Source organism: Sinocyclocheilus rhinocerous, unplaced genomic scaffold (genome assembly GCF_001515625.1).
Source record: "Sinocyclocheilus rhinocerous isolate Xijiao unplaced genomic scaffold, SAMN03320098_v1.1 scaffold1710, whole genome shotgun sequence".
NCBI lineage: Eukaryota > Metazoa > Chordata > Actinopteri > Cypriniformes > Cyprinidae > Sinocyclocheilus > Sinocyclocheilus rhinocerous.
In genome coordinates this window covers 538,066-565,105 of record NW_015650690.1, presented here as the reverse complement: position 1 = coordinate 565,105, position 27,040 = coordinate 538,066, and the positions used below count along the sequence as shown (strand labels likewise).

Sequence of the window (27,040 nt, the reverse complement as noted above, 5' to 3'; positions counted from 1 at the left end):
GATTTTCTCAATTTTTAGATTTTTTTGCACCCTCAGATTCCAGATATTCAAATAGTCGTATCTCGACCAAATATTGTCCTATCCTAACAAACCATACATCAATGGAAAGCTTATTTATTCAGCTTTCAGGTGATGTATAAATCTCAATTTCAAGAAATTGACCCTTATGACTCGTTTTGTGGTCCTGGGTCACATATTTGTTTTAACCAATGTGAATAATTAGTAATCAACCAAAACTGATATTTAAGTTTACATTATTAATTATTGAATTATAGATTTATTCCCACTTTCAAGACAACCTGAAATAGTCCTTTCAAAATGTAAAAATTATAAATACTCTCAAATAAATATACAACTTCCTCCCATAAAACCACAAAGTTGTTTGTTCAATATTTTATGTGTATGTACAGTATATATTTAGCCCTTTCTGTGTTGACCATGACTGGTAATCATTTCCAAGAACATTGCCAACAGCCCCAAGTGTCCAGTTACTAAATTAAGAAACATGGTGGTCCACTCTGTAAACGTTTTCAACTGTAAATAATCCAGCTTCAGGGTATTTGACTGACAGCTGAAGACAGATGACAGGTGGACTGAGTCCATTCATCAGCACGTCCCTCATTATAACTTCATTAGTTCTTCACAGAGGTGAAAATTTAAAGATCTAAATCTAATATTTAAAAAATATTCTTCAGCTAGTACCTCAACTGTGCCGAACATTTCATCTTTGACGTGTCCACCACCAAACTCTTTCTTAACTGTGGCGCGAGTGGCAGCGTACAGCATCTTTTGCCGGACCTGTAGCAAAAGACAAGTTATCACTTTATTAAATAATAACAGTAACAAAATAAAAACTCACTGCTCTAACCACAAATGGTGTTACGGTTTTCCACAATTATCACATGTGGTTACGTTTTTACATTTTCTGGGGGAAAAAAGGCCAGGGCAGTTTCTAAGATGTACTGAGTGTTTCAATACATACAGATGCAGTTGCTAGTGTGTTCTGATTGGTTGCCAAGAGGTTGCTTAAAGTCCAAAGAACCCTATTTCGACAAGCATGCAAATAAGATTGTTCTATTTAAATATAATAAAGGTTCTTGAGTGGTTTTTATTCTTCGGTTCACCAAACCTTCTTACAGCTGTTTTTGTTTTATCTGGAACCTTAACAGTGTATGTTTATTTGAACAATTGAATAAGCTGTTTCTGCTAATCAAGCTTCAAATCGTCATGTCTGGATGTTAAAACTTACAGGAGACTGGTCAGGTGACCAGGAGATGAAGAGCCACTCATAGCCTTGAGCGTTCTTGGTGTCCAACCGGTATAGAATGTAACAGGGCTCGTGAGGGTCCAGCAGAGGGAGCAGGAAGTGGTCATAGTCTTTGTCCCAGCTCTGACGTGGCTCTCTGTATGCCCCCAGCACCAGCTGCTCTAAAACACACATAAAAAGCTCTCTCATTACAAACCTGGGGCAACCAACAATCCCAAAAATCAGTTGCGTAATTTTATATTGCATCACGTAGATCAATTTAAATGTGTTTACAAGGCTAGGCTTGGGTAATGGCCTGCTGCTGATAACAAATAAGTGAAATATTATTCATTATCTACATCCTACTATGAAAAGAGCATGACACACCTTGTATCTCACACCCAATATAGCCCAAGCTGCTTAGTTCACCCAGAGACACGTACAAAATAATACACATAAATTCAACCTTCAGTTATTTATATATTAAACAAGCCAGTACTGAGGGATGTCTGATAACACAATATATTCTTGTCAGTAATGAACTGGTAATCATCTCATCTTTAATGGCCTGAAACATATTGTATCTTACATATGCAAACATACACTTTACTTTTAATAAAATTGGTCAATGGAAAATTGGTCACTTTAATGCGGCTAATATTATTTTATTATGTAATATAATATAATATAATACAATATAATATAATATAGAACAATTATAGAATATGCAGCATTATAGATTATGCAACCATAAATTATTCACAATATACAAAATTATGACCAACAACTTGCCACATCTCTGAAAGTCCACCATTATTAAAAGCAAAAATGCATAAGTGATTGTTGGAAAATGCACTAAAGGGACATGGTGATGGGAAAAAATTAGATGAGATGAAAAATTATATTTCAGCACTTCTGAGTTCCTCCGAGAACCTTTGCATTGTCTTGCAAAACTTTTGTGATAGAAATAATATGAGGACAGTGGAAAAAAGAGTTCCTATTGCATATATAGTATGATAGTATTTTGAACACAATTTATATTGCAATGTATGAGAATATATCATAAAAGACATAAAGTTACAAAAACATTAAGAGTTCCATTGAGAACAATAACAATCAGACGTGAGTTTTAAGGACCTTTCGCTATAAAAATGTAAATTGCCATCATAAAGTGCTCATAATCACAACAGTTCTAAGAAGCAATTCATGCTCATATGAAAAGCAGCATTCATATTTATGAGACTGGGCTTTATAAATTCTCTGTACAGTGACAGTGTACTGTATAATGCAGACCACTCACTTCTAAGACTTTTCAAATAATTGTGGTTTAAAGGTTTTCAAATAATACTCCATTAAGAATCCAGTGGTAACCATTCTAATATAACGACTGATTAGATCTTTCTATTATTTTCTCTTGACTGTATTCACTCGTCAGATAGTTAATCAACCCAAGAACACATCTGCATATATCACTGATGTAAGCACTTTTAACGTTAAAGATGTCACACCTGATACTGGTTCTTCATGTCCTCGGTCTATTGTCTCAGTTTATAAACTTCACACTGATCACATCACACACTCAAACGCATGTAATTTGCTTCCTGAAACGTACAAACCAGAACACCCTCTGTAAGCACTGTAATGAAGCACTGGAAGGCTTTATCTTTTCTAATGGGTCATCTTTCTTCCCAACCGCTTTACCATTCCTTGTGAACAGTGTGCTGTGCTGGTGCACGTCCTCCAGAGCCCCACCTCAGCTTTCAGGCATCAACACTCAGATTAACAGCTATGGTTCTCAGTATTCATCTCTTATCACTTCAATAATCTACTTACCAGTAAATCTGCCCACTTCCCTCCCTGCTGTCCTCAGCTTTTCTTCGTACACAAAGACGTAAAAGTGCTAATCTAATGGTTGCTGCTGGTTTTAATTAAAAGCACTGAAAATGTTCACATTTTAAATGTAAGTATTATTTATTTTGAAATTAAAACAGTTAAAAAAGGTTTTTGAATTCTGTTGGGCATAAAAAATATATAGTTATTTGGGTAAATGTTATGTAAACAGTTCATCCCAAAATCAAAGACAAAAATATGAAATTACATTTTGCATAATGAAAATTAAGCATATTTTAGGACCATTTTTCATGACAATTACTGCACTGCATCCTTATATAAGTTTATATAATAATATTTCCCAGTATTCTCAATGGTTCTCTTTAGATTGTGAAATGTTAGAATGCTAATTATTTTTGTATATGGATATATATACAAATGTAAAAATATATGTAAAAAATGAATAAGAAAATATTAAGTAGCACAGCAGTATTAAAAATTGATGATAATGATAACAAATGTTTCTTGAGCGCCAGATCAACATATTAGAATGATATCTGAAGGATTGTATGACACTGAAGACTGGAGAAATGCTGAAAATTCATCTTTGCAATTATAGGAATAGATTACATTGTAAAATATATAAAAATAGAAAACAGTTATTCTGAATTGTTACTGTTTTTACTGTATTTTTTAAATTGCATTTTGACAAATACAGCCTTGGTGAGCATACAAGACATCTTTCAAAAACATTAAAAAATATACCAAATATATATAAACTAGTGCTGTCAAACGATTAATCGCAATTAATTGCATTCAAAATAAGTTTTTGTTTACATAATATATGTGTGTGTACTGTGTATATTTATCATGCATATATAAATACACACACATGCATATATCTATTTAAGAAAAATATGTTATGTTTATATATTAAATAGATTTATAAATAGATTTATAAACAGTACGCACACATATATTATTTAAACAAAAACTTTTATTTTGCATGCGATTAATCGCGATTAATCTTTTGACAGCACTAATATAAACATTATATAAAACAAATTTTTCATTATGGGATGTGCTTATTTTAAATTATTTCTTAAAAATCTAAATGGTCCTACAACAGGCTTGCTTTATTTATTTATTCATTCATTCAATCTATGAGTTTCACTCTATGACTTCGAATTCAATTGCTCATGTGTTTTTCAACAAGGACAAAGTTGTTGGTTGCACTGCTGTATAAGACTAAATTAAACAACACTCCTTTTATAACTTGATAATCAAGTGCAATCATGGTCAAGGCCTGTGGATTAAGGCATCTAAAGGTTGTGCAGAGTGATTGAAAGATTTTGCACCTAACTGAAATAAACCTTTAACGAGCACACTGTGAAAAACAGCTAGCACGTCAATAACCAGATCTAGCGCAAACATCATCCACCCACGTACACGTTACCAGTCCGAATGACCTTGGAGGGGGATTTCCTGATGGTCTTTTGCAGCAGCTGCTATTCTGAGGTTGCACACATTCCAGCTATCAGCACAGACACATACTTTCCATCAGCCTTTTACTCACCCCTTAACAACACACGTACAGAAAGCTGTTTGCACATATGTGCCAATTCGAAAAGACAAACATATATCTGCCTTCCTCCTGTCTCCCTGAGTTCTGTCATACAAATACATTCATTGTAAAGAATATCACACATAAACACAATCTGGCTGAATAACTGAGTGTCCGCACCTCACTGCCTACAAGACTACATCCTATCACCATGAGCACAGACAGGTCCTGACCATGTGGCCTGTGCTACCCACCAATAAGGGTTGGGATACACATGTGACTCAGTCACCAGAAAGATCCAAAACTGTATTGACCTGTTTTATCTTTCCTGAAATATCATCTCTGTGAGACTCAAAGGCACCCTATGAACCCAAAACAACCCAGTCTATTCAGATCCAGACATCTTCACACACTCCAGGCGTCAAACAGACAGCAGACGAACCATACAGTGACAACCAGCCTGACGTTTATACATCTGTGGCTACCGTCTATGGTGGCTACATTAGGCCGCTGGGTGTTAGAAGAGCTGGAGCTGTCCAAAATTGCTGAACAGTCTACCTTACAAGAAATCGTATACAACCATCATGTAGCCTGGACAAAATGGTCCAGCATAATTGCATAGTTTCATGTGAAATGCAACATAAGTTTATTAAATCACTAATAGTTTGAAGCTAAAGCAAACTAGAAGGTAAAATAAACAACTAATTTGCTCGAAATGTACACTATACTATTCAAAAGTTTGGGGTCATAAGGATTTTTTAATGTTTAAAGAAAAAGCTACCAAGGTTACATTTATTTGATCAGAAATACAGTAAAAAATAGTAATGTTGTGAAATATTATTACAATTTAAACGATTTATTTAAACTGTAATTTATTCCTGTGATGGCAAAGCTGAATTTTCAGCAGTCTTCAGTGTCACATGGTCCTTCAGAAATCATTCTAATATGCTGATTTGGTGCTCAAGAAACATTTATTATTATTATCTATGATGAAAACAGTTGTGCTGCTTAATATTGTTGTGGAAAACAAATTTCATTTTATTCTTTGATGAATAAAAAAAAACAAAAAACAAGATTTATTTGAAATTTAAATCTTTTCTAACGTTATAAATGTCTTCACTGTCATTTTTGATCAATTTTATGCATCCTTGCTTGGAAAAAAGTACTAATTTCTTTCGGAAAAATTATCTTATTGACCCCTATTTTTGAATGGTCAAGTACTTAAGTCAAAACTCTTTAAAATCACATTTTATTCTGTTTAATTTGACTGGAGTCATGTGAGAATACATGCACGCATCACAAAGTCAGGTTAGGTAATGACAGAATGACTTCACTCAAATTTGATAGCGTTTTGCCCTTTCCTTCCCAGCAACTGGATCTTGTCATCTGATAGTGAGCTAACATTTCAACAGTACCTGACACTCAGCCTTGTACGCAAATGCACGCTTGCACACACGCACTTTTATTGCAACAGAGAACAGTCCATCGTTCCTGTGACCTCTGCAATCCCTTAAGAACCACACAGTTTCCACGTCAAATGATGTCATCTGACCTACAGCAGCATGTGAACACAGAACCAAAACACATTGTGAAATGTGTTTTGTTACTATTTCCTCATGTCAGGTGACACCTGGACGGTAAAACAACAAATAAAAAAAATCCCATCTAAGAACAAACAATAAAAACACAACAAATTAATATAAAATGAACATTGCAAAATTAGATAATCAAGTGTCAAGTGGATAATGTGACAATATATCAAATCATAGTATAAATTAACAGTACATTATGTCTCATTTTGTCCAAGTTTCTTTCTGTTTTGACATCTTAGTTGTACTTCAGTACAGATTGTAGTTGGATCTCACATTGGCGAAAAGATATTATGGTACATAATATTTGATTTATGACCAATTGACTTTTAAACATTTGGACCATTAACCATTAACCATTTAGAAAGTGAAAATCAAGGCAGTTAATTGAGTGAACATTGATCTTCCACTAATAAAAGGCACCAAAAAGTACTATGGTACAACCATGTTTTTTTGGACAAGGTACCAAGGCCATACTATGTTTTTTTAGACAACATATAGTGTAATATTAATTAAAGTTGACCTTGGAGTTCTATGTAAATGCCATGGTACATGAATATGGTAATCGTTGTACCATTGTATTGCCATTTGACACCCTCATTGTACCATGGTACATCATTTAAGTGTCATACTAAAAGAGTCATAATACTATTGGAAAGTTTAATCCCATTGAACACTAATATTTTCTAGCCTTCATTATAGGATTAGTATAGTTAAGGTTAACTGAGAGTTGATCTACAAGCAGGATGTTTCATTTCAGTCTAAAGTAAACTTGGTTTATTGGTTAACATGTACATTAGCATTTTCCGCTCACAAGATACTAATCTCGATGCCTTTACCTTTTCTGATTCATTAAATTCTCTGTGAACTGAGCGAAGCCCTCAGACCCTCTGCTCACTCACCGTCTCTGATCAACACCTGGATGAGGCGGCCGGTTCCACTCCGTGCCCGGGCCAGAAACTCCCTCAGCTCCTCTGTAACCACCAGAACCAGAAACATGGCGGGTCAGTGTGGTGCCTTCCTACCCGCCAAGGGATATATCTCGGAGCGTACGTTCACCCACTTGGAAGGGTTAAGATGTGTGTGTACAATTAGCCTACTTCCTTTTTGCAGAATAGTCTCGCACCCTGTTCAGGTCCTGTTATTAAGCACACAGCCACACACAAACAATATAAACGATGTATCTTTTGATAATTGTTGAAAATACAGCTCTTCATCACTGAAGTAACGGCGCAAAAACAAGCAATCAGTGTAGCTCGCAGCCCCCTCTGTTGGTGAAAATAATCCCTACACGATTCCTCTGGTGATCTTACTTTTTTTGCAATGTATTTGGAATTGAGGGCTGTTTGACCTTCTGAAGTTGGATGAAGCTGGACGCACAGGACGGGTCACCTGGACGATCTTCTTTTTACAGATGATCTTCAATCAGTGCCAGAGCTGTGTGTTATATCAGAAACGATATATTGCAGCAGCATGAAGTGAGAGTTTGGTGTTTGAGAGACTGTGTGCTATCCAAGTGAGAGCAGCAAATGTGTGAGAGAAGGCTCCTGTAACTAGGATGGGATCATGTGTGCTTGCAGAAGGAACCCGATCCCTCTTGCCCCAAATTTAGCAGGCACACTGTCTGGCCTCGGGTAACAGCCTGACCATCCCCCAGCACGGCTCCGGGGCCAGTTGTTTAAATCTTTTGATATGGGTTTGAAAATATTGTATTTACGATTCAATTCATGCCCCTAAACCAAAAATAGACTCAAAACTCTTACCACCCTCTTCTGGGCAGGTGAGGAACTTCATTACTGAATGAGGTCGTTTACTATGCTGTTATTACTTAGCAACTTCCCAGCATAACGATTTCACTCACTCATTCATGGAGATACTTATTTTTTATAAATAATGTTCCAGGTTCAGTACGTTAAGCTCTAACCTCTCAAAGAGGCAAAATTATTTTCTGTGGTAATCAACAGCTTGATTCTGTTATCCATAAATAAAAACAATACAACACATTTTTGTATGTTCCTTATACTATTATTACAGTTGCTAATTATTGTTTAGTTTGATTATTATGATTATGATGAAAAAATGACAAAACCACATTCCAAAAATGAAGTGTTTGCTAAATGAATGAAACAAAATAAATATGAGAACCTACGATTAAATAAACTATTCAACAAACATATTATAATTGTATTTATCATTTTTCTTTTTCCATTATACTGTAGGCTATACAGCAGTTAAGGCCTACAACTTTAACTTTTCAAATGTTATTTTATGTTTGTGCTTTTGGAAATGACTATTTCTAGGAAACTACCCTTAATCATGAAAATAATCCCTACACGATTCCTCTGGTGATCTTACTTTTTTTGCAATGTATTTGGAATTGAGGGCTGTTTTGAACGTGCTGTAAAACAAGGACATGTCGGTACAGGCGGGTTCAAGACACCAAAAACCGGGACTGTCTCCGAAAAAATGGTCACCCAAACGTAGGCTAAACTAAAATGGATAGTAAATTCATCTCTGATGGGAAAATCAACTAACCGGTGCTTTGGGGGACTTGTTTAACATATTTATTTTTACGTAAAGCAACAGAATTTAGATCACATCCGCGGTATTAGCCACAAAGCGTGATTCAGCGTGAAAGTAAGGCTTTCCGGGTAAGGCGTACAAAAAGTTTTATTATTATTATTATTAATATGGCCGAACAATCGTCTTGAAAAGCTGAATTCATAGTATGCTTCCTAAATGCACACAAATTATATAATATTTCCACTTTTTGGACAATTTGGCATATTTAAAGCTGGTGGAAATTACACAAAAATATTGTTCACAAATAATAGGCCTATATAGCATACCTTTTCTTTACATGCCTCAAGTGTTAAATTCACAGACAGTTGGCTCTTTTGTAAACTTTTTTTACACGCCTTTAAAAATTGTATTGGGGAATACAAAAATAAAACAAAATATTCCTATTTTTGTGTATATTTTCAGTTAAAATTACATTACAATGTATTTCATATAAACTGACTTCCAAATAAAAAAATAAAGATAAAGTTGGATCCTAATAAAATTAAATTCAGTGACTTAAAGGATCCTATGGTGGTCATTAAACCTGACAACTAACCCGAGAAAACAAATGAAAACAGCCATTTGGATGCAAAGTAACCTCTTGAAAGATTTAATGAATTAAAGAGGTAACAGTTACAATGGCACAATCTCCATTTGAGGCATTGAATTAACATTCTCCCCTTTTTCCCGCAAAATCAGCATAAAAACAACTGTTTCCTCAATAAGTGCAATGTAACTTGAACCAAATGAAACTCAAGAGAGGGGTGGTCACTGTGTATATTTGCATGAGATTTGTTTTTATAAGCGACTTAAAACATGCCAGTATTGCAAAAGCAAACTACAAAAAAAACAAGAAAACAAAACCTAGTAAAAGAACAGCATAAAAGCAATTTGCACTCACAGGTGGAATTATGTTGAGCTACACACATCAACTAGAAGCATGTCTGAAAGGCTTCAAAACCACATCTTTGGACAGTTGTATAAACATGTTTAATTAAAAAATTGTTCCATTGACATTTCTTCAGACTCACAAGATGCTAAACCTGCAGGTGCTGAGCACAAGACAGTTTGATCGAGCACTTTGTTACAACCTTATAAACAAAACAGAAAATGTGAACAGATTACTTTACAATGTTTTACAAAAAAGTTTTAATGATACAGATATAAAATGAACAAAGAAATACAACTTGGCATCAAGGCCAATCTATTTACAGGTCAAAAGTCCTACGGTGAGCAACTCCATGTGTGAAACTCCCAAGGTTAAGGTGAATGATGCCACCTGCTGGAAGAACACGTCACAGAGGCTGACGTCTGACAGCAGCCCATCAGTCATCAATCGTAGGTAACCAGAATGCCTGTGGAGGTGAGATTTTAGCATACATATTAAGTGGTTGTCAAATGGTGCACAGTGACTATACTGCAGTAGGGCTGCACGATTAATCGAATGCGATTGTCATGCGTATCTTTCAGTGAAGCACGGTTCTGTGATCAGAAGTAAATCTCTGTCTGAAGGCCAGAGGGCGCTCTCACACTGAAACTTCAAATATGCCCCGCAGAAAAAAGGTAATGAACGTCATTCCAGGGTTGTGGCTAAAAGGGATACCGCTGCGACCGGAAACTAACAATGACGCCGTAGTTCACTGACAAGCTACTCAAAACATCTTTCATAATCGCAGACCGATTTAATTGCGCTTAAATCGTTCTGTGATTATGAAAGCAGTTTGCGTAGCTTGTCAATGAACTATGGCTCTGTGTAGTAAATGCTGCTCCATCTGAACCTGCTTATGTATCCACCTAATTTTTCCCGTAAGAGCGGGCGTGGCCATTTGTAAACTTAATGTGTCTGGCTTTCGGTGTCACCCGCTTCCAGCTATTTTTAGTTGAACAAAACACATCGTTTTGCGGCTTGATATTTCAAACTGGTGTGTCTTACCATATTATTTTAATGTGTTATCCTAATTATGAACACACTTGTTTGTAGTGCAAACCGTTTTACTGCACTGTTATTTTTCTCGTTATTTCCCTACAGCGGCTAATGAACCGGAAGTCTCGCCCATTGACAGAAAACGGCTTGCTTCCGCATTGAAAAATAAGTTGGATACCATGGAGTTGGAGTCGTTTATAACATGCATTTGAAAAACCAACATGCGTCAAACATCTTTCCAAACATGAAAAGCATTTGTGAACCTCTTGTCCCACAAAATACCAAATATCATGTTTTTATTCCAAACTCACTTAGCATTGCATTATAAATATTTTTTATTATAATGAAAATTATACTAAGAAGAACTCAGATAAACCATATATTGTCATAGTCCTGTGTTTATTAGTCACGCTGAATCAATGAAAGCAGTTCAAACTTCTGTTTCCTGGAATGATGTGCATTACCTTTCTTCTGCGGGGCATATTTGGAGTTTCAGCGCAAGAGCGCCCTCTGGCCTTCGGATGGAGATTTACTGCTGATCACAGAACTGTGCTGCACTGAAAGATATGCATGACAATCGCAGCTTTTGCTAGGGCTGCACGATAAATTGCGATAAATCGCAATCGATATTAGGCAAAGGCTGCGTTATTCATGCGCGCATCTTGCCAGTGAAGCACAGTTCTATGATCAGTAGTAAATCTCCATCCGATGACCAGAGGGCACTCTTGCGCAGAAACTCCAAATACACCCGCAGAAGAAACCCAGGAAATTCCTATAGCGGTAGCTGGATAAACAAAAGATTTAACTGCTTTCATTGATTCAACGTGACTAATAAACACACGACTATGACAATATATGGTTTATCTGAGTTCTTATTATAATTTTCCTTATAATAAAGTATATAATAATGCAATGCCTTTATCACTGCTTAGAATACTATGAAATATGTTGCGTGCCTTATTCCGTGTAAGAAGCCACATCATCTCACAGAAGGATTTATTTCAAACACTCGACTGACGTTATGAAGTGAGTTTGTAGTAAAAACATGTTATTAAATGTGGTATTTTTACGTGCTTTCAGAAGGAGCAGCACTTACTATACAGAGCCGTAGTTCACTGAGAATCTACGCAATATTTTATAATATCAATGTATAATATCAATTATATCGTCTGCGATTTTTTTGCATAGCTTGTCAGTAAACTACGGCTCTGTGTAGTAAATGCTGCTCCATCTGAAAGCACGTGCTGGAGATTTACTACTGATTACAGAACCGGCTTTACTGACAAGATGCGCATGACTACCGCATGCAATTTATCGTGCAGCCCTACCTTTTGCCTAATCACAATTGCGATTGAATTTCGATTAATCATGCAGCCCTAGTATTTATACCACCATAATCGGGCCTGCAGGGGAATATGGCAAGTTTTTAATTGCTCTGAGCACCCATTCCTCCTTTTAAGGAATGGTTCACCCAAAAATGAAAATTTACTCTACTTTAGGCCATCCAAAATGCAGATGAGTTTGTTTCTTCTTCTGAACAGATTTGGAGAACTTAAACATTATATCATTAGCTCACCACTGGATCCTCTGCAGTGAATGGGTGAAAATGTGTCAGTGGATTGTGATGTGAAAGGACAAAAGGGAGTGGGACCTTTTCCACTGGAGGAAGCGTTATTATGGATTATAGACTATTTGACCAGAAGGTTACAGTGAAAATGCCTTTATTGGTTTGTTTCTTACAAACGAGCAGTTTTTCACTTTACAAGACATTAATCAATGGACTAGAATCATTACTTTTAGATTATTTTGATGTTTTTATCAGCTGTTTGAACGCTCATTCTGATGGCAACCATTCACCGCAGAGGATCAATTGGTGAGCAAATAAATCTGTTCAGATGAAGAAACACCCTCAGGTCATCCAAGATGTAGATGAGTTTGAGTAAATTTTCAGCAAATCCTCCATAAATCCAAACAATAAATAAAAACTACAAAAATATAAGTATAGTATATTGGCGCTTTTCCACTGCATGGTACGGCTCGGAACGGTTCACTTTTGGGGGGTTTTCCACTGGGTACAGTACCTGGTACTTTTTTTAGTACCACCTCGGTTGAGGTTCCAAGTGAACCGTACCGTTACCAAAACGTGACGTGTAAACTCTGCTGATCACGGATTGGCCGGAGAGAATCGTCACTACCTGCGTCACTGAACTTGTGACAAACACAACAGAACCGCTAGATTTAAATCAGCACAGCCAGCGAAGGATCGAACGCAACTGTTTTGAACGAGCGCACCTTTTTTTAACCACCAAAAAGTGTCTGTTTCGTTGTCTGTTGAGGAAGTACAGACGTTCCTCTCGTTGAGTTGCTGCAGTAGAGGCGAACTCTAAAGCGATACTAAACTGCAGTGGAAACGCAAACCGAGCCGAGCCGTGTCGTACCACGCAGTGGAAAAGCGCCATATGTTTCACCAGTGTTGGGAGGGCGTTTGGAGTGCACATATTCCATCTGGACTGACCTATAACAAATATATCAGATTTATTTCTACTTTATGGTTAACTCTTACCATGTTAGAACAGGCACTGGCAAAGGTCATGAATTTGGGGTTAAACTGTAGACAGGTGACTGGACCAGTGTGCTTCCCATCAAGAAGTGCTACTTTCATTCCACTCTCAGCATTCCACACATGGATCTTTCCATCTTCTGATCCTGGAAAGCAAAATGTTGAGACGACAGGCATCACTCTCTGTGAACTTATCCCTAGTCCTTTCTGAATCTATTGGTGAAGACTTACCGATCATGACGAACTGAGAGTCTGGCGTGAAAGAGGCCTCCAGAATGACACCTTTACTGTTATTATAGCCCTGCAGTGAGGACGAAAGACTCCATGAGACACACACTTAATCTTAAACACAAACTTTGACAAAAGCCTATTCAAAATGACACTAATTTCTCACCCCAAATGAGTGGAGCACTGCTCCTTTGAAAGCATCCAGTACTCTGAGTGTTCCACCATTGGTGGAGACCAGAATGAGCTTTCCGTCGTTGCTGAACTTGAGGCCCGTCCACTCACATGTTCGCTCATATTGTAGTTTAAACGTGGCGAATGGACCCTGAGGCAGGAGGTGTGACACAAATGTATACATTTTTACCATTTAAAAGACAGATATCACTACTGCTTCTAGGATGCAGTTTAATACAATTACCTTATCAAAGGAGCGTAGATCGTAAAGTTTGACCATCTCAGAATTCACTCCTGCAGCAAAAATCAACCCCTCCGGATCAAATGAACACACAGGCTTCCCTTGCAGGTGCATGAGGCCCTGTGAACACAACCAAGATTAAAATCTAGTATAGACTAACAAGAAAAACACACACTAACCCAAAATAAAAAAAAACTGCTTACCTGACAGTTAGGTGAGCGAAGGTCCCACAGACGAATAGTTTTATCAAGTGAGCCAGAAATGAATGTGTCATCAACAGGAGACATAGACAGAGCAACAACCCTGAAACAGGATAAAATACACAAACACAAGTGCTATAACTCAAACGCCAATAAACAAGAAAAGAAAATTTAATGTCACAAACCCTCACCTCTTATTGTGTCCAGGAAAGTATCGAATGTACTTATTGTCATGTAGGGACAGGTATCGAATAGTATCTGTAGTACCACATTGGTAGTGAGAAGAAAATATCAATATCATCTCAAAGGAAAGCTACAAGATTTTACACGTGAATTGATCAAATGTACTGTATACTGTGTCAGATGAACAGGCTCAACCCTGGGCAAGGCAGTAGTCTGTACAGTTAGCTCCTTAACAGGGCAGAATAACAGACCGTAAAAACTGTACAAATAACTACCTCAACCCAGAGCAGGCACAGGTATACACGAACATCAGCAGCATAGCTTTGAGAAAATCACTTAATCAACATAAACATAAAAATAAACAAAACAAATGATTATAAGTAATAAACACCTAAATACATAAATAAGAATAACAATTATGCATTTAATCTCATTTAATATGAAGTCATAAAATTGCACATAATTTAAAATATATAGAAAATGTTATTTAAAAAATTGTATACTTTTATGTCAAATAAAGCACATCACACTGCAGGAAAATACTGTCATTGACTGTTTTTTACCGACAAGAAAAAAACATAACGTAACAAAAAAAGGTTCAATTAACATTTTATCCATAGTATGGCAAAACTGAACGGCATAGGAGCTGCAATGCAACACAATATCATAAGACTTTATAAAGAGTCCTACCATCAATCTTGTTGGAGCTGTAGACGACAGTGTTGGCTGCATGGGTGTATCTGATGAGATCCACACCATACTTCTTACTGTAAAGCGTCCGTTTGGGTCTGATATAAAGGACAGAATCGGAAATAAGTAAGTTAATCTGATCGTTTATTTATATACGCGCAATTCTGTGTGTATTATGAAACACTTAACATTAAAAATAAAATACTAGACTTTACAGTAAGGTCACAAGGCGGGGTCGGAAGGAGGCGTGGATGCTAACGGTTAGCACGCGACCTCTCATTCAGACTGTCCATTCGACTCATTTCCGCGAATCGGTTCCTTCGAAATATTTGTTTCAAAGATCCGGTTAAAGATTCGGCGGATCTTTTACGTCATTTCGTGGTCCTTGACATCCTAGCGAGGCATATTACTATAATGCCATACCGGTTATTAAACGGTGATTATTAAAAATTCATGTGTTACAGTTTATTTAGTTGCCGCCATGATCGAGCGCATAAAACAAAGACACTGGTTTCAGTGAGTCAGTGAACCGGCTCAACTGATTCACTAAAAAGATTCAACTTAAACGAATCGGAAATCGCTACTGTACATAAACATGTTCAAACTGCAATACTCTCTATGAACAGCAAAACTCATAAATCTCATTTCTTATTACTGGGGTAATCTTAACCTTTCACATCTCTCACAGTAATGCTCCTGTAACCAAAATCAATGTTTTAAAGCCCGTTAAGACCAAATCGACACGGAACAACACCAGCCAGTTGTAGGAAAAATCACAATTAGGAATTTATATGCGACTTACTTTCCCTCCTGGCAGTCGTACAAGACAATCGAATCGTCATCGCTACTCGATATTACAGTTTCGCCATTTGAACTGAAGTCAAAGCAGTTGATTTTGTCCGAATTCTCTCGGAAAACCTTCGCAACCCTAAAACTCCGCAGCACATTGTCTGTGAGCTTCATTGTGGCCTTTATGCCTGGCCAGGCGCTTGAGGATCGTTTAGTTAAAAACAGCGAGTAGATTGGAATCTGAGTTATCAGTGCTGTGTGTAGCGAATGTTTAATAATATATTTTTTTTAAGTGAAAATCGTTTCAGATGTACATTTCGGTCACGTTAAAAAAGCCCGCCGACAAAATTCGTCAATGAACCGGATTACGAAAGACGACATGAAGCTAGAGGTAGTAAAGCGGAAACAAAATGGCCACCCCACCTACGGACGTTTCAGAATAAAAGTCCCATGTCAACTTGAGCTGAAAGTCAAAGCAAGAGGAAGATTTATTTAAGGGTCTGATTTATTGTACACGCTTAAAATTAACCTTCCATGACGTACACTAAAAATGACGGAACATCTGGTTATTCAGTTTTGATTTGACAGCTGTAATGAGGATCAGGAATTTCACATCAGCTCTCTAGCTGCTGTTGTGTTTATCTGTATTTGTTGCTAGGGTGAGTCTCATATTTTCAACCATGATCAAATCTTACATTTGTAATCAATCAATAGTACATTTAGTTTTCCATCATAAGTTTTGTTGAAGACTTCTACAGAGGGTATTCCTTAACAGACAGAGGACGTTATTAACACCCTACAAGATGAATCTGTTCTCTCATATATGATACATTGACGTCATACTAGCCTCACCCAAAACCCCAGAAGCAGCCACTGGTATAAAAGTAAGCATTGCATTGGTCTAAACAATTACACTGAGAAAATGAGCATCAAATGCTCACCAATTACAAAATCTTTTTCAGTGAATTAAAGAGCTGGATTAAAGTGCACTTATCTATGTTTCCTTTCCAACCATACAAATCATCAGTGGCAAGCATTGATTCAAAGGTGAGTTCTGTACTGTTGTAGACTTTTAATTTGGTCTAACACAATAAACATATGATTAATTTGAACTCAATAAGGAACTAACAATGAACATCTGTTTTTCAAAGGGGGAAATGTGGACTGTTGGAGATATGTATATATTCACAGTGAATGTAAGCGAGTTTGCACCAGAAGTTATTGTAACCTCCACCAATAATTCAATACAAGTCTGTGCAGAAAAGGTAAGCAAAATAAACTCTAATGGCAATTTTAACAGCACGTTTTCTCTCAAACACATTTTCTTTTAAAAATTAAGAGCATGTAATATTAGATTTATTTATTTGTGTTTTTGCACAATATCTTGCTCATTGTTGTATTCTAATTTCCATTTTTCTTCACCGATGAATCAGTTGGCATCAGATCGTGGACGCTGTTCGTCAGAAGTGTCAGTTCCCAGCTGATGTGGATCCAATGTCAGTCACATCTTCTCTAGAGAAAGGTGGTTTGTTGACCATTAAAGCCCAAAAGCATACAGCAAAATGCTTGCCAATCATGGATTCATTCAAAGAAGTGAAAATCTAATGCTTGGATGTATTTTTAAGCATTTTAGAAACTTGAATCTGTTTCCTTCTTTATTGTACTAAATCAATTGGGTTATTAAACAAAAACAAATGTTAAATTTTTTTTTTTACTTCAATATATAATGAGGTTCATGAATATATGCACATAATGTTTTTTTTTTGTGTCAACTGCCTTGAAACTACAAACAAACTCATTTCATGACATTTTAATATTTTTGTTTACCATTTCTTGACTCACAGACATTTAGAAAGCAAAAAATAGTAAGTGGTATTTAGAGTGTTTCCATAGCAGCATATTCCATCCATGAATGACCAATCCTTGTGAGATTGAACCACAACGCACGTACAAGTTATACAATGATCTCTGAGTCTGTTCCTCTGAGAGCAGCCTGTGTGGAGATGGACACAGATGAAGCAGCCATACAGTCTTGGTGCCACAGGTTTTCTGCAAGGGCATTTAGTAAGGGTGCTACTTCACCAAGCCCCGCACTCACATCACCTCCCACTCGGAAGACCGGAAGACCCCAAACCTCTTGAAAATGTGTCACGTCACTCTCTGTCACATCTGTGTGCATAAATAAGTCAAATCTGCACTGTTAAGGGCCATGACAATGTCACATCAGTGTTACATCAGCGTAATTTTAGTATAATATTTTGAATGTTAAATATTTATTTTTTCCATTTTCATTTTTGTCAGTTTTATTATTTTTTGTTTTTAAATATAGGCCTATCTATATAGTTTTCATTCATTTTATTTCAGTTTTAGTTAATTTAGTACATCAAATTAAACTAAGTAAAATAAGTTTAAGATTTTGATATTTTATTTCAGTTAATATTTATTTTATTTCAAGTAACACATAATAACACATGCATTTGAATGTAATTGTCAAATAAATGCTCTCAACTGGTAAAGGATACTTGGTGCCAACGACCAAGTTAACCACTCGATCCGAAGGTTCCGTGATCCGTGATACCTGATTTGAAAGATCATCAAAGGAGCCACGATCAGTGAAGGAGAAAAGGAAAAGGATGGCATCCACCTGTTCCTTACAGGACTAAAGAGAGAAAAATGACACCATTAAATATCATACTTTAAAATGATACAGTGAAACAGAATTTGTGGGTTAAAGGGACAGTTCACACAGAAATGAAAATTTACTCATTCTCAAGTTGTTCCAAACCTATATGAGTTTCTTTATTCTGTGAAAGAAAAGAAAAGACGAAAGAAGATATTTTAAAGAATGATGGTAACCAAAGTGCTGCTAGTCCCCATTGACTTCAATAGTATTTTTGGTCCATACTATGGAAGTCAATGGGGACCAGCAACTGTTTGGTTACCAACTTTCTTCAAAATATCTGGTTTTATGTTCCACAGAAGAAAGGAATTCATACAGGTTTGGAACAACATGAGGGCGAGTAAATGATGTTTTTTGGGGGTGAACTATCCCTGGGAATGTAAGTAACTCTGTAATATGATGAAAATGCTCACCGGTAACATGTGGTCAAATCTTCGTATTGCACTTTCCCCACAATCCCAAAGCTCAAAGCGGAAAAACAACACACGGCCACTCTCCTTTAGTCTTACAGGCCAGAAGACCACTGTTGTCTCTATGCCTACAAGAATCACAGCTCTATGAAGCAATGACCACTGATGTGTGTGTTTTTTTTTTAAAATTGATTGTATTAAATTAATACAGTGACATGAATGATGCGTATACTGACACCTATCGGTGTGGATGTAATGAAGCAAACTTCAAAGCTGTTACTAATGCTATTGTACACATTCAAATAACGTATTAGTAAAATATTTGTCGTCGTCCATTATTAATAACTATTATTCTACAACTAAATGTGTATTATAATAGTTTTATGTGGCTGGCCAAGTTATCTCAAGGCCGCCATGAGAGGGCGACCCGCCCCATGTTGAATAGAATCGCTTATTTTTATTGGTCACTGACATAACTGATGTCTTAATCTCTCAAATGTTTTTCAAACGTATTCATTAAACGTACTATAAATGTGTTCAAGAAAAAATCTTTTTACAATAAAAATGTACTTAATTCATTTTAAATGTGTGACTTGTTTACCTGTGGTCTCATAGTGCATTTTGGGGAGATCGAGGCCAGCGAGACGGGCAGCAAGAGCGCTTTTCCCGACTCCGGTTTTCCCAGAGAGGAATACCTTGTAGCGAACGATATCCACATTCATATGAGGAGGCATCATTGGCGCTTCCAAGAGCCCTTCACAGTAAGTTATATAAAAACCACTTAGTTATATAAAAATTCACTTAGCATTTTATATGTTGGCTGTAACAAACTTATTTTTGCTGTTCTTTTATTAAACAAAACAAGAAATACCTGACCAGTCAGATAAGAAACATGATGCCTAACTGCTGTATCCATGGTGATCATCCTTACCAAACTTTCGCCGTTTCTTCTTATGCAGTATCCTGCTGAAAAACTCCCTGCTGTCTGGACAGCGATGCCAATCCGACACGATTATGGATCCAGGTGGGACAGGCATTTTAATTGAGCGAAATCAGATAAATTAAGAGTAAGAGACTATTGTGCTTTTTATTACGTGATATGAAGTTACTTTATCTGCGCGAACGTGAAGCCAACTAGGTTAAACGTCATGATGATATACGTCAAAATAAAAGTCCATTACGAAAGGACTAAAATTATGCAACTCCAATGAAACTAGTAAATTAGAATTTTTTTTAATGATGGGGGTCACTGAATCCACATTCTGAATAAAGACAAAGAAACAAAATCTACAGGCAGCCTATATTAGTACATCATGTTATCTTTATTGAGAGGCCACAGCTCTTGCATATTACAACTGTTGGCTTTGATAAGGCAAACGCAAGAATGAATCCACCAGCTAATTGACACAGAAAAACAAAAAAAAGCTTTTGGAGAAGGTGGATCCCACAGGCATGCAGCAATGGCTCAGAATGCAATGTACAGCATGATATATACAAAAACAATAGTGAGACCCCAAAAATGGCACATAGCAGTTTCAACAGGTCTACTAACATAAAGAGAATGACTTTAATTGGACATACAAACTTAAAAAAGAGAGATAGAGATCCTCTGTAAAAGTGAAACTGAACCAAAAATATAGCCGTTTTTTGTTGTCATTTCTGACATCTAATTAAAAGACGTCTCCAATGAGACATCAAAATGGAGGTATGGCAATATTGCATTTCTAGAATACCAATTCATTTTCATTTTAAGATGCCTGTGAGACAATGCCTAGTTGGATATTTGCGACATAGGGCCACAGAGCCACGACACAAATAAGGAAAAAAGTACAATGGAAATGTGCAGACACAGAAGACATTTACAGTTAACAGTTTTGAACTTAAATAGAGGTTCATTTTTAGTTTTGAAGCAGTTGGCATCCACTTTAAAAACAGACAAGACAAAGAAAAGGGTCCATACACTCATCTTCACAACAATGTACCATTAATGTATGTAAGAGTACGTCAAAGAAGCGCCATATATGTTATCGCATTGGACAGGGACACACCTAATAATCTCACTCGACATTATCAAACAAATGGTACTCCATATTGCTTAGGAACACATAGAAACAAATTCCTCAAATAAACGAGTTGAAAAATTGGTGCTAGTTTGTTGTTCTTTATTATGTTATGACACAGCTTAAATTGCCAATTATGGTCTTTGCAACGTTGTTTTTACTCTTTAGTACAATTCTTTGATTTTTATTGTTTTTTAGCTTCGTTTGTGGGCAATTCGAGCTGATGGGGGGAGATCCTAGAGTGGCTAACTGGGTAATCAGAGTTGATACATGCATCTTACGTTATCAGGCTAAGTTTAAAGTGTTGGGGTAGGGTAGGGTTGGATAGACGGGTCGGGTTCAGGGTGGTGGGTGGCACCGGATGGCTCGATGCTCTAATCGTCCTCCTCGTCTTCCTCATCGCTGTCCTTCATCGAGATGCCCTGCATGCCCCCCTCTCTAACAGAGGCAGTGGCTTCCTCCAGTGTCAGCCGGTTCCGTACCGTGTCGTACGCCTTGCTGTTCAGTGTAGAGTCAAGAACGCCTTGCAGCCTAAAATCTCGGTATTTCTTCTACAAGAATGGGAGATATCAGCAGACATTATACACACTATCAGACTTCTTTGCCCCTGAATGTTAAAGCTAAATACCTGTATGTCAAACAAGGCCAGAAAGAATAGCAAGACTATGGATGCAAGCTATTACAATTCTGGACAGTATACTGATAAATAGCTGATATACTATTTTGTCCCAATTAATTACAGTGGCAGCCAAAAGTTTGGAATAATTAAGATTTTTAATGTCTCTTATGCTCACCAAGGCTGCATTTATTTGATTATGTAAAAACAGTAATATTGTGAAATTTCAAATAAATGTATTCTATTTGAATAGATTTTAAAATGTAATTCTTACGATGGCAAAGCTGAATTTTCAACAGCCATTAGTCTAGTTTTTTGTAACATTATAAATGTCTTTCTTTTCTTAACATTATTAATTTCTTTTCTTTTTTAAAAATAATACATAAACCAAACTTTTAAATGTTAGCATAGCACGGTTTCCATAAAAATATTAAGCAGCAAAACTGTTTTCAACATTGATAAAAATAAGAAAAGTTTCTTGAGCACCAAATCAGCATATTATTGGCTGCTTTGCTATCACTAGAATAAATTACATTTCAAAATATGTTTAAATAGAAAACAGTTATTTTAAAGGGGTCATATGATGCGATTTCAATTTTTCCTTTCTCTTTGAAGTGTTACAAGGTCTTGGTGCATAAAGAAGATCTGTAAAGTTGCAAAGACTAAAGTTTCAAATCCAAAGAGATATTCTTTATAAAAGTTAAGAGTCAACCACGCCTACCTATTCAGCAAGTAAAAGAATGTTTTTTTTTTTAATGTTATAATGTCTAATTTTATTTTATTTTTTTTTTTCTGCCAATGCATGTGTCAAAAACACGACTGGCACAGACAAATAACGTTAATTAAATCTTACCTGAAGTCACAGTGAGGTTCCAAAAGCCAGACGCTTACAGAAGCTGGTAAAAAATAAGAACATACCGCTGTATTTTCTCATTAATTTCATAGTTCCCCCAAAACAATTTGAATTCTGTCACAACAAATGCCTCGTTTATAATGGGTTTAAATGTTTTTGTCTCGTCTCTCCGGCCAGACAGGGCATCACAGTATGGTAAGGGGTGTACTTCCGTCATACGTTTGAGGTATTCAGCCAATCACAACGCACTGGATAGCTGGCCAATCAGAGCACACCTCGCTTTTCAGACCGATGAGCTTTGTAAAAATCGACGCGTTACAGAAAGGCGGGGCATAGAGAAGAAACAATAATGTACAGTATGTGGAAAATAATGTTTTTTGAACCTTAAACTGCATAAACACATTTCATTACACCAAATACACCACATAATGTTCTTTTTAGCAACATCATATGACCCCTTTAAATTTTACTGTATGCTGTAATGCAGCATAAGAGACGTCTTTCAAAAACATAAAAACTTAATTATTCTAAACTTTTGGCAACCAGTGTAATTTAATTTTAAATATTGCAAGTGAATTTAGTAAGCACAACATTATAATGTACAGTATGAATGTATAAATGTATTTTCATGTTGAGATTTGCAGTGTTATTAAATTATTACAAACTTAAAGCGAGTGTTAGATGACATAAATATAAATGAAATATATTCTACATGTTAGAATAAGGGAAATGAGCATGCATAATTTCATATCTAATATATATATAACAGTAAATACCCAACAGACCAATACTGATAAATTAAAAGAAACTCATTTTGTGCATTCCTAAGCAAAGTCTAAATCATAGACTGGAATCTAGAACAAAACAGTGTGGTTTTACCTAGACTACAATCATACCACTACAGCTTCAGAGCATAAGCACTTCCATGTAAGTTAGAAAGAAATACCTTTACAATCCTGATGAGGATTTTGAGTTGATAGACATGAAGCTGTTGGTCCATGCGTTCAGTCAGCCAGGTCGCCAGCAGATTCATAGTGGCTGTATACCATTGCTGCAAAGCACAAAAACACAGCATTCTCCAGCAAAACACAGACAGACAAACAAACGCATGCAAGAGACCAGCATGTGTAGACAATACAGTAACAGCCATACGCAAGTAAACCCACAACACGCATATTCACACACACACACACACACACACAACTGATACCAACATTTATACAATCACACCCTCACTTAAAACCAAGGTTAGTCAGACAAAAATTAATTCAAGAGCCACAAGTATGACCATCTGAAAAAAACAAATCATGCATTAGGAAATTGCATAATTAATAAAACAAACACTTAATATGCCCTACATTTACAGCTTAGCCTGTAACGACTTAATACAAATCTGGTTACCTGAAATAAGCTTGAACAAAGCCCTATTCTAATCAAGTCTTCAGCTTTTGAAAAACTGAACAGATTAAATTCAGTGCTTCCCCCCACCCCTTCACCATTAATCATGCTGAATGTTATAAAACAGCACTTGTGCATGAATGACTGTGAACTTGAAGGTTTAAAAAGCACCACTGAACCCAAAAGCATACTCTAAAGAACCCAAGATGCAAACAAAATGAGTGCAGTCACAATCAGAATTCTCAGAAACAAACTCATAAGAAGTAAGAATAAGGCAGGCAAAGGAGTGTTGTACTGTTGCTCATATTCATGCATATTCAGAATCACTTAAATGCTTGTAGTTCAAAGCGAACAGCACATGTGTGGTTCAATGAATGATGTAAACTATCATCTAGAAGAGGAAGTGCTGTATCCTATGTGCACAAATCAATCTGAAGAGTTTTGAAGTGGGCTATTATCAGTTCCCAAGAGGTACATATAGCCTTTACCATTTAGCCAATCCTTTTATATGTATATATAATTATATTACACATATGATTTCTTATTACTTGATATGTGATTATGTGAATTAAATCAGATTTCTTGCTGTATTAGGGTCATCTGATGGTTCGATCGGTGATTTCTCTTTACATCTGTCCACTTCAAAGTGGTGGCCGGTCGGAGCGTGCAGTGCATGCAGAGAGTGCAGGTGAGTGTACAGGGCAGAGAGCTGTGTGTGTGCATGAGGTGGGATTTTTAGGAGGTGGGTCATGCTAGAAGATGTACACAGGAAGATTATTTGATTAGAACTCATGCCACTCGACAGAATGTGATCAAACAGCAGGACATTTAGAGATAAGTTCCACTTTGTCCTAGTAGGAATGCAGAATGAGTCGGGAGGCTGTCTTTGGGTTAGGATAACGTGAGTACAAAGTGTTTAGAGAGGGAGAATGTAATGAAAATGACATAACAGACGTACAGAAATGTAGTCGCATGCAACCAAAATCTGTAATACAGGTTGCATAATACAACAAAATCACCACGGTTCCCCATTCAGACAGTACATGATGCTGGAAGAGAGATATTCAGCTTGGAAAATGGAGAGCTTCAGATCCCATTAATGTTCTGGTCACAAGATAGGGGATTTTTTTTGTGCCTATTTTATGCATTTAGAAAAGTAATAACTTTCCGCCACAAGATGCAATACTTTCGGTTAGTGCAGGGGTGTCCAAACTCGGTCCTGGAGGGCCGGTGTCCTGAAAAGTTTAGCTCCAACCCCAATTAAACACACCTGAACCAGCTAATCAAGCTCTTACTAGGCATACTAGAAACTTAAAGGTGTGTTGAGGCAAGTTGGAGCTAAACTCTGCAGGACACCGGCCCTCCAGGACCGAGTTTGGGCACCCCTGGTCTAAAGAATAACCACACAAAGTTAAAGCAAAAACTACATCTGAGTAATGTTAACAAAATTACTGCTATATTAACATATCCAACATGCCCTGAGACAGATGTTATATATACAATCTACTTTTTTTATGTTTATGACTATCTGCTTTCTCACTAGAATATCTCCTTTATTAGACCAGCATAATGCGCACAATTCAGTAGAATATGTGGTCGAAAGCATGCAGTGTTTATTTTCAAAGCTGTATGCCCACAGGAACTGGCCATTGTTGTTTTGGTTTCAGGGGGAAAGACTTCTGAGATAGGACGTGACCAGAGGGCGTGAGATTGGACTGCCCTTAAAGAACTGAGCACTTCCTGTATGTCTTCCTGTGTTTGTGAGCTACATTTGGTTCAACAGAATATTGAACTACAGTAGACCTAAATGCAAGATCGCATGTTTAACAGCAGAACTCAAAATGCAAAGCATGCTTAAATGCATGAAGACAACACAAATGAGCCTTCTGATCATGGTAATAGCATGTACATACTGTCAGGGTTGGGCAAAGATACATCAAAATGTATTTTAAAATAAAATACCAAATACCTTAATTTTAAGTGTATCAAAATAAACTACAAAATACAGCAGCCACACCAAGTATCAAAATAAACTACTGTATTTTTGTATTTTAAAAATACTAAAAAATACTTTTACAAGGGAGCATGAAATTTCTTCACAAACCTTCCATCAATTGGCCTATTTGATCTATCTCTTCACCAATACACTGATGTTTGTGAACAAGTGAACAATGTTTGATAGCAACAGCTTTTCTCTGCCCGAGTCATGCAATAAATCTGACATATGCAACCAATTAACAGATCAAATATTCACATATCACTGTGATCTCCCAGATGAAGGTTAGTTTTAAAGTAACCAACAGTTTAATGTTTAACAGTTTGCGAATGACTCATAATTGTATCCTAATTTAGTTACATGGTGTTTGGTAACAAAGGGCCTACTTTGCATCAGCAGCACTGACTCAATGACAAACAAGTCATTCATAAGAAGACAACTGATGGAACCTGTATTCATAGCAACTAGTTTCTAACTACTTAATCATTTGATCGTTAGTCATAAATATAATAATATATTATGTGTCAGGCAGTCATTCATGCAATGGTATGTAAAATCATGATCCTATTTAAACAGCTACTTCAATTAGGGTACAATATTCAGAAATCAAATATTTATTTATCAACCACTGGACACCTATTTGGAAGTTGAAAACAAACATTTTAGCATTACAACAATTATTAAATGATCAATATGTTTTGATTTTAAATGTAGCCAGAAACGTAATCAGAAAGTAGCAACAGAAATTGTCAGAGTATTAACCCAACTCCAACCACTGAATCTATTGAGAGCCATAGAAGTATAAAGGACATACACATATACACTTATAATAAGTGCAATTGCACCAAGCACATCACATTCTATTACTCATTCTATTATTAATTCCTGCCCACTAAAAGCTACACAGATATATTTGCTTACCCCAACAGGCCTATCTATGTAAACGATTTAGAAAAATGTCCGCCGATTCACACTTTATATCATCGCCACGATATGTATTGTCATATCACCCAGCCCTAACATGCAGTAATGCTTTAAACACATTTGACAAGCTAGTTAATAAAAAACAACAACCGATTAACTATTAAAACTGATTGGCTAACGCTATTTTCCCCTTGTCAGTGCTCTTTTATTCTTTCATGTTAACTGACGGCAAATCTGAATGATGCACTATTTTAAATTTAATCAACATGTACAATTGACCACGACATCCTCACCTTATCTTATTCCAGAAAAGTCACTCACCCAAT

The 27,040-nt window shown here is 36.5% G+C and overlaps 3 protein-coding genes and 1 long non-coding RNA gene across 6 annotated transcripts in view; 1 reads left to right on the top strand and 3 right to left on the bottom strand.

Moving 5' to 3' along the window:
- The window catches only part of LOC107712117 (twinfilin-2-like), a 20,333-nt gene extending 4,141 nt beyond the window's left edge, over nt 1–16,192 (bottom strand). Inside the window, exons 1-10 of the mRNA XM_016517257.1 lie at nt 15,791–16,192; nt 14,989–15,086; nt 14,307–14,373; nt 14,119–14,218; nt 13,919–14,035; nt 13,670–13,825; nt 13,507–13,576; nt 13,279–13,421; nt 1,250–1,423; nt 703–798 (exon numbers count right to left, since the gene is read on the bottom strand). Coding sequence (XP_016372743.1) covers nt 703–798; nt 1,250–1,423; nt 13,279–13,421; nt 13,507–13,576; nt 13,670–13,825; nt 13,919–14,035; nt 14,119–14,218; nt 14,307–14,373; nt 14,989–15,086; nt 15,791–15,951 — 1,182 coding nt within the window. The 5' untranslated portion in view covers nt 15,952–16,192. The remainder of the gene's footprint in view (nt 1–702; nt 799–1,249; nt 1,424–13,278; nt 13,422–13,506; nt 13,577–13,669; nt 13,826–13,918; nt 14,036–14,118; nt 14,219–14,306; nt 14,374–14,988; nt 15,087–15,790) is intronic.
- Nucleotides 16,193–16,448: 256 nt separating this feature from the next.
- Nucleotides 16,449–17,514, top strand: LOC107712116 (uncharacterized). Of its 2 annotated transcripts, XR_001636765.1 has the most exons (4): nt 16,449–16,661; nt 16,740–16,824; nt 16,929–17,042; nt 17,211–17,514. It is a non-coding gene; the product is annotated as an uncharacterized LOC107712116 (long non-coding RNA). The 2 variants fall into 2 exon arrangements; XR_001636764.1 differs by having other exon boundaries at nt 16,449–16,824.
- A 43-nt stretch (nt 17,515–17,557) lies between these two features.
- LOC107712114 (REM2- and Rab-like small GTPase 1) lies at nt 17,558–20,022 on the bottom strand. 2 transcript variants are annotated; one of them, XM_016517255.1, is made up of 6 exons: nt 19,799–20,022; nt 19,469–19,621; nt 18,871–18,995; nt 18,300–18,436; nt 17,876–17,969; nt 17,558–17,770 (listed from the first exon to the last, which is right to left on the bottom strand). In XM_016517255.1, the coding sequence occupies exons 1-6, from the start codon at nt 19,902–19,904 to the stop codon at nt 17,732–17,734; spliced, it is 654 nt and encodes a 217-aa protein (XP_016372741.1). In that variant the 5' UTR covers nt 19,905–20,022; the 3' UTR covers nt 17,558–17,731. The 2 variants fall into 2 exon arrangements, with proteins under 2 accessions (XP_016372741.1, XP_016372740.1); XM_016517254.1 differs by having other exon boundaries at nt 17,558–17,969.
- Nucleotides 20,023–20,120: 98 nt separating this feature from the next.
- Nucleotides 20,121–27,040, bottom strand: part of LOC107712065 (calcium-dependent secretion activator 1-like) — a 95,766-nt gene continuing 88,846 nt past the window's right edge. The window contains exons 31-32 of the mRNA XM_016517189.1: nt 23,343–23,447; nt 20,121–21,478 (exon numbers count right to left, since the gene is read on the bottom strand). Coding sequence (XP_016372675.1) covers nt 21,302–21,478; nt 23,343–23,447 — 282 coding nt within the window. The 3' untranslated portion in view covers nt 20,121–21,301. The remainder of the gene's footprint in view (nt 21,479–23,342; nt 23,448–27,040) is intronic.

Excerpts from the sequence above, each read along its gene's own strand:
- LOC107712114 (XM_016517254.1), bottom strand. The coding sequence starts at position 19,904 with ATGCCTGTCCCACCTGGATCCATAATCGTGTCGGATTGGCATCGCTGT. Across the intron at positions 19,622-19,798 it reads GAAGAAACGGCGAAAGTTTG|GGCTCTTGGAAGCGCCAATG; the intron begins GTAAGGATGATC and ends CTTACTGTGAAG. Across the intron at positions 18,437-18,870 it reads GATTTGACCACATGTTACCG|TCCTGTAAGGAACAGGTGGA; the intron begins GTGAGCATTTTC and ends TTCTCTCTTTAG.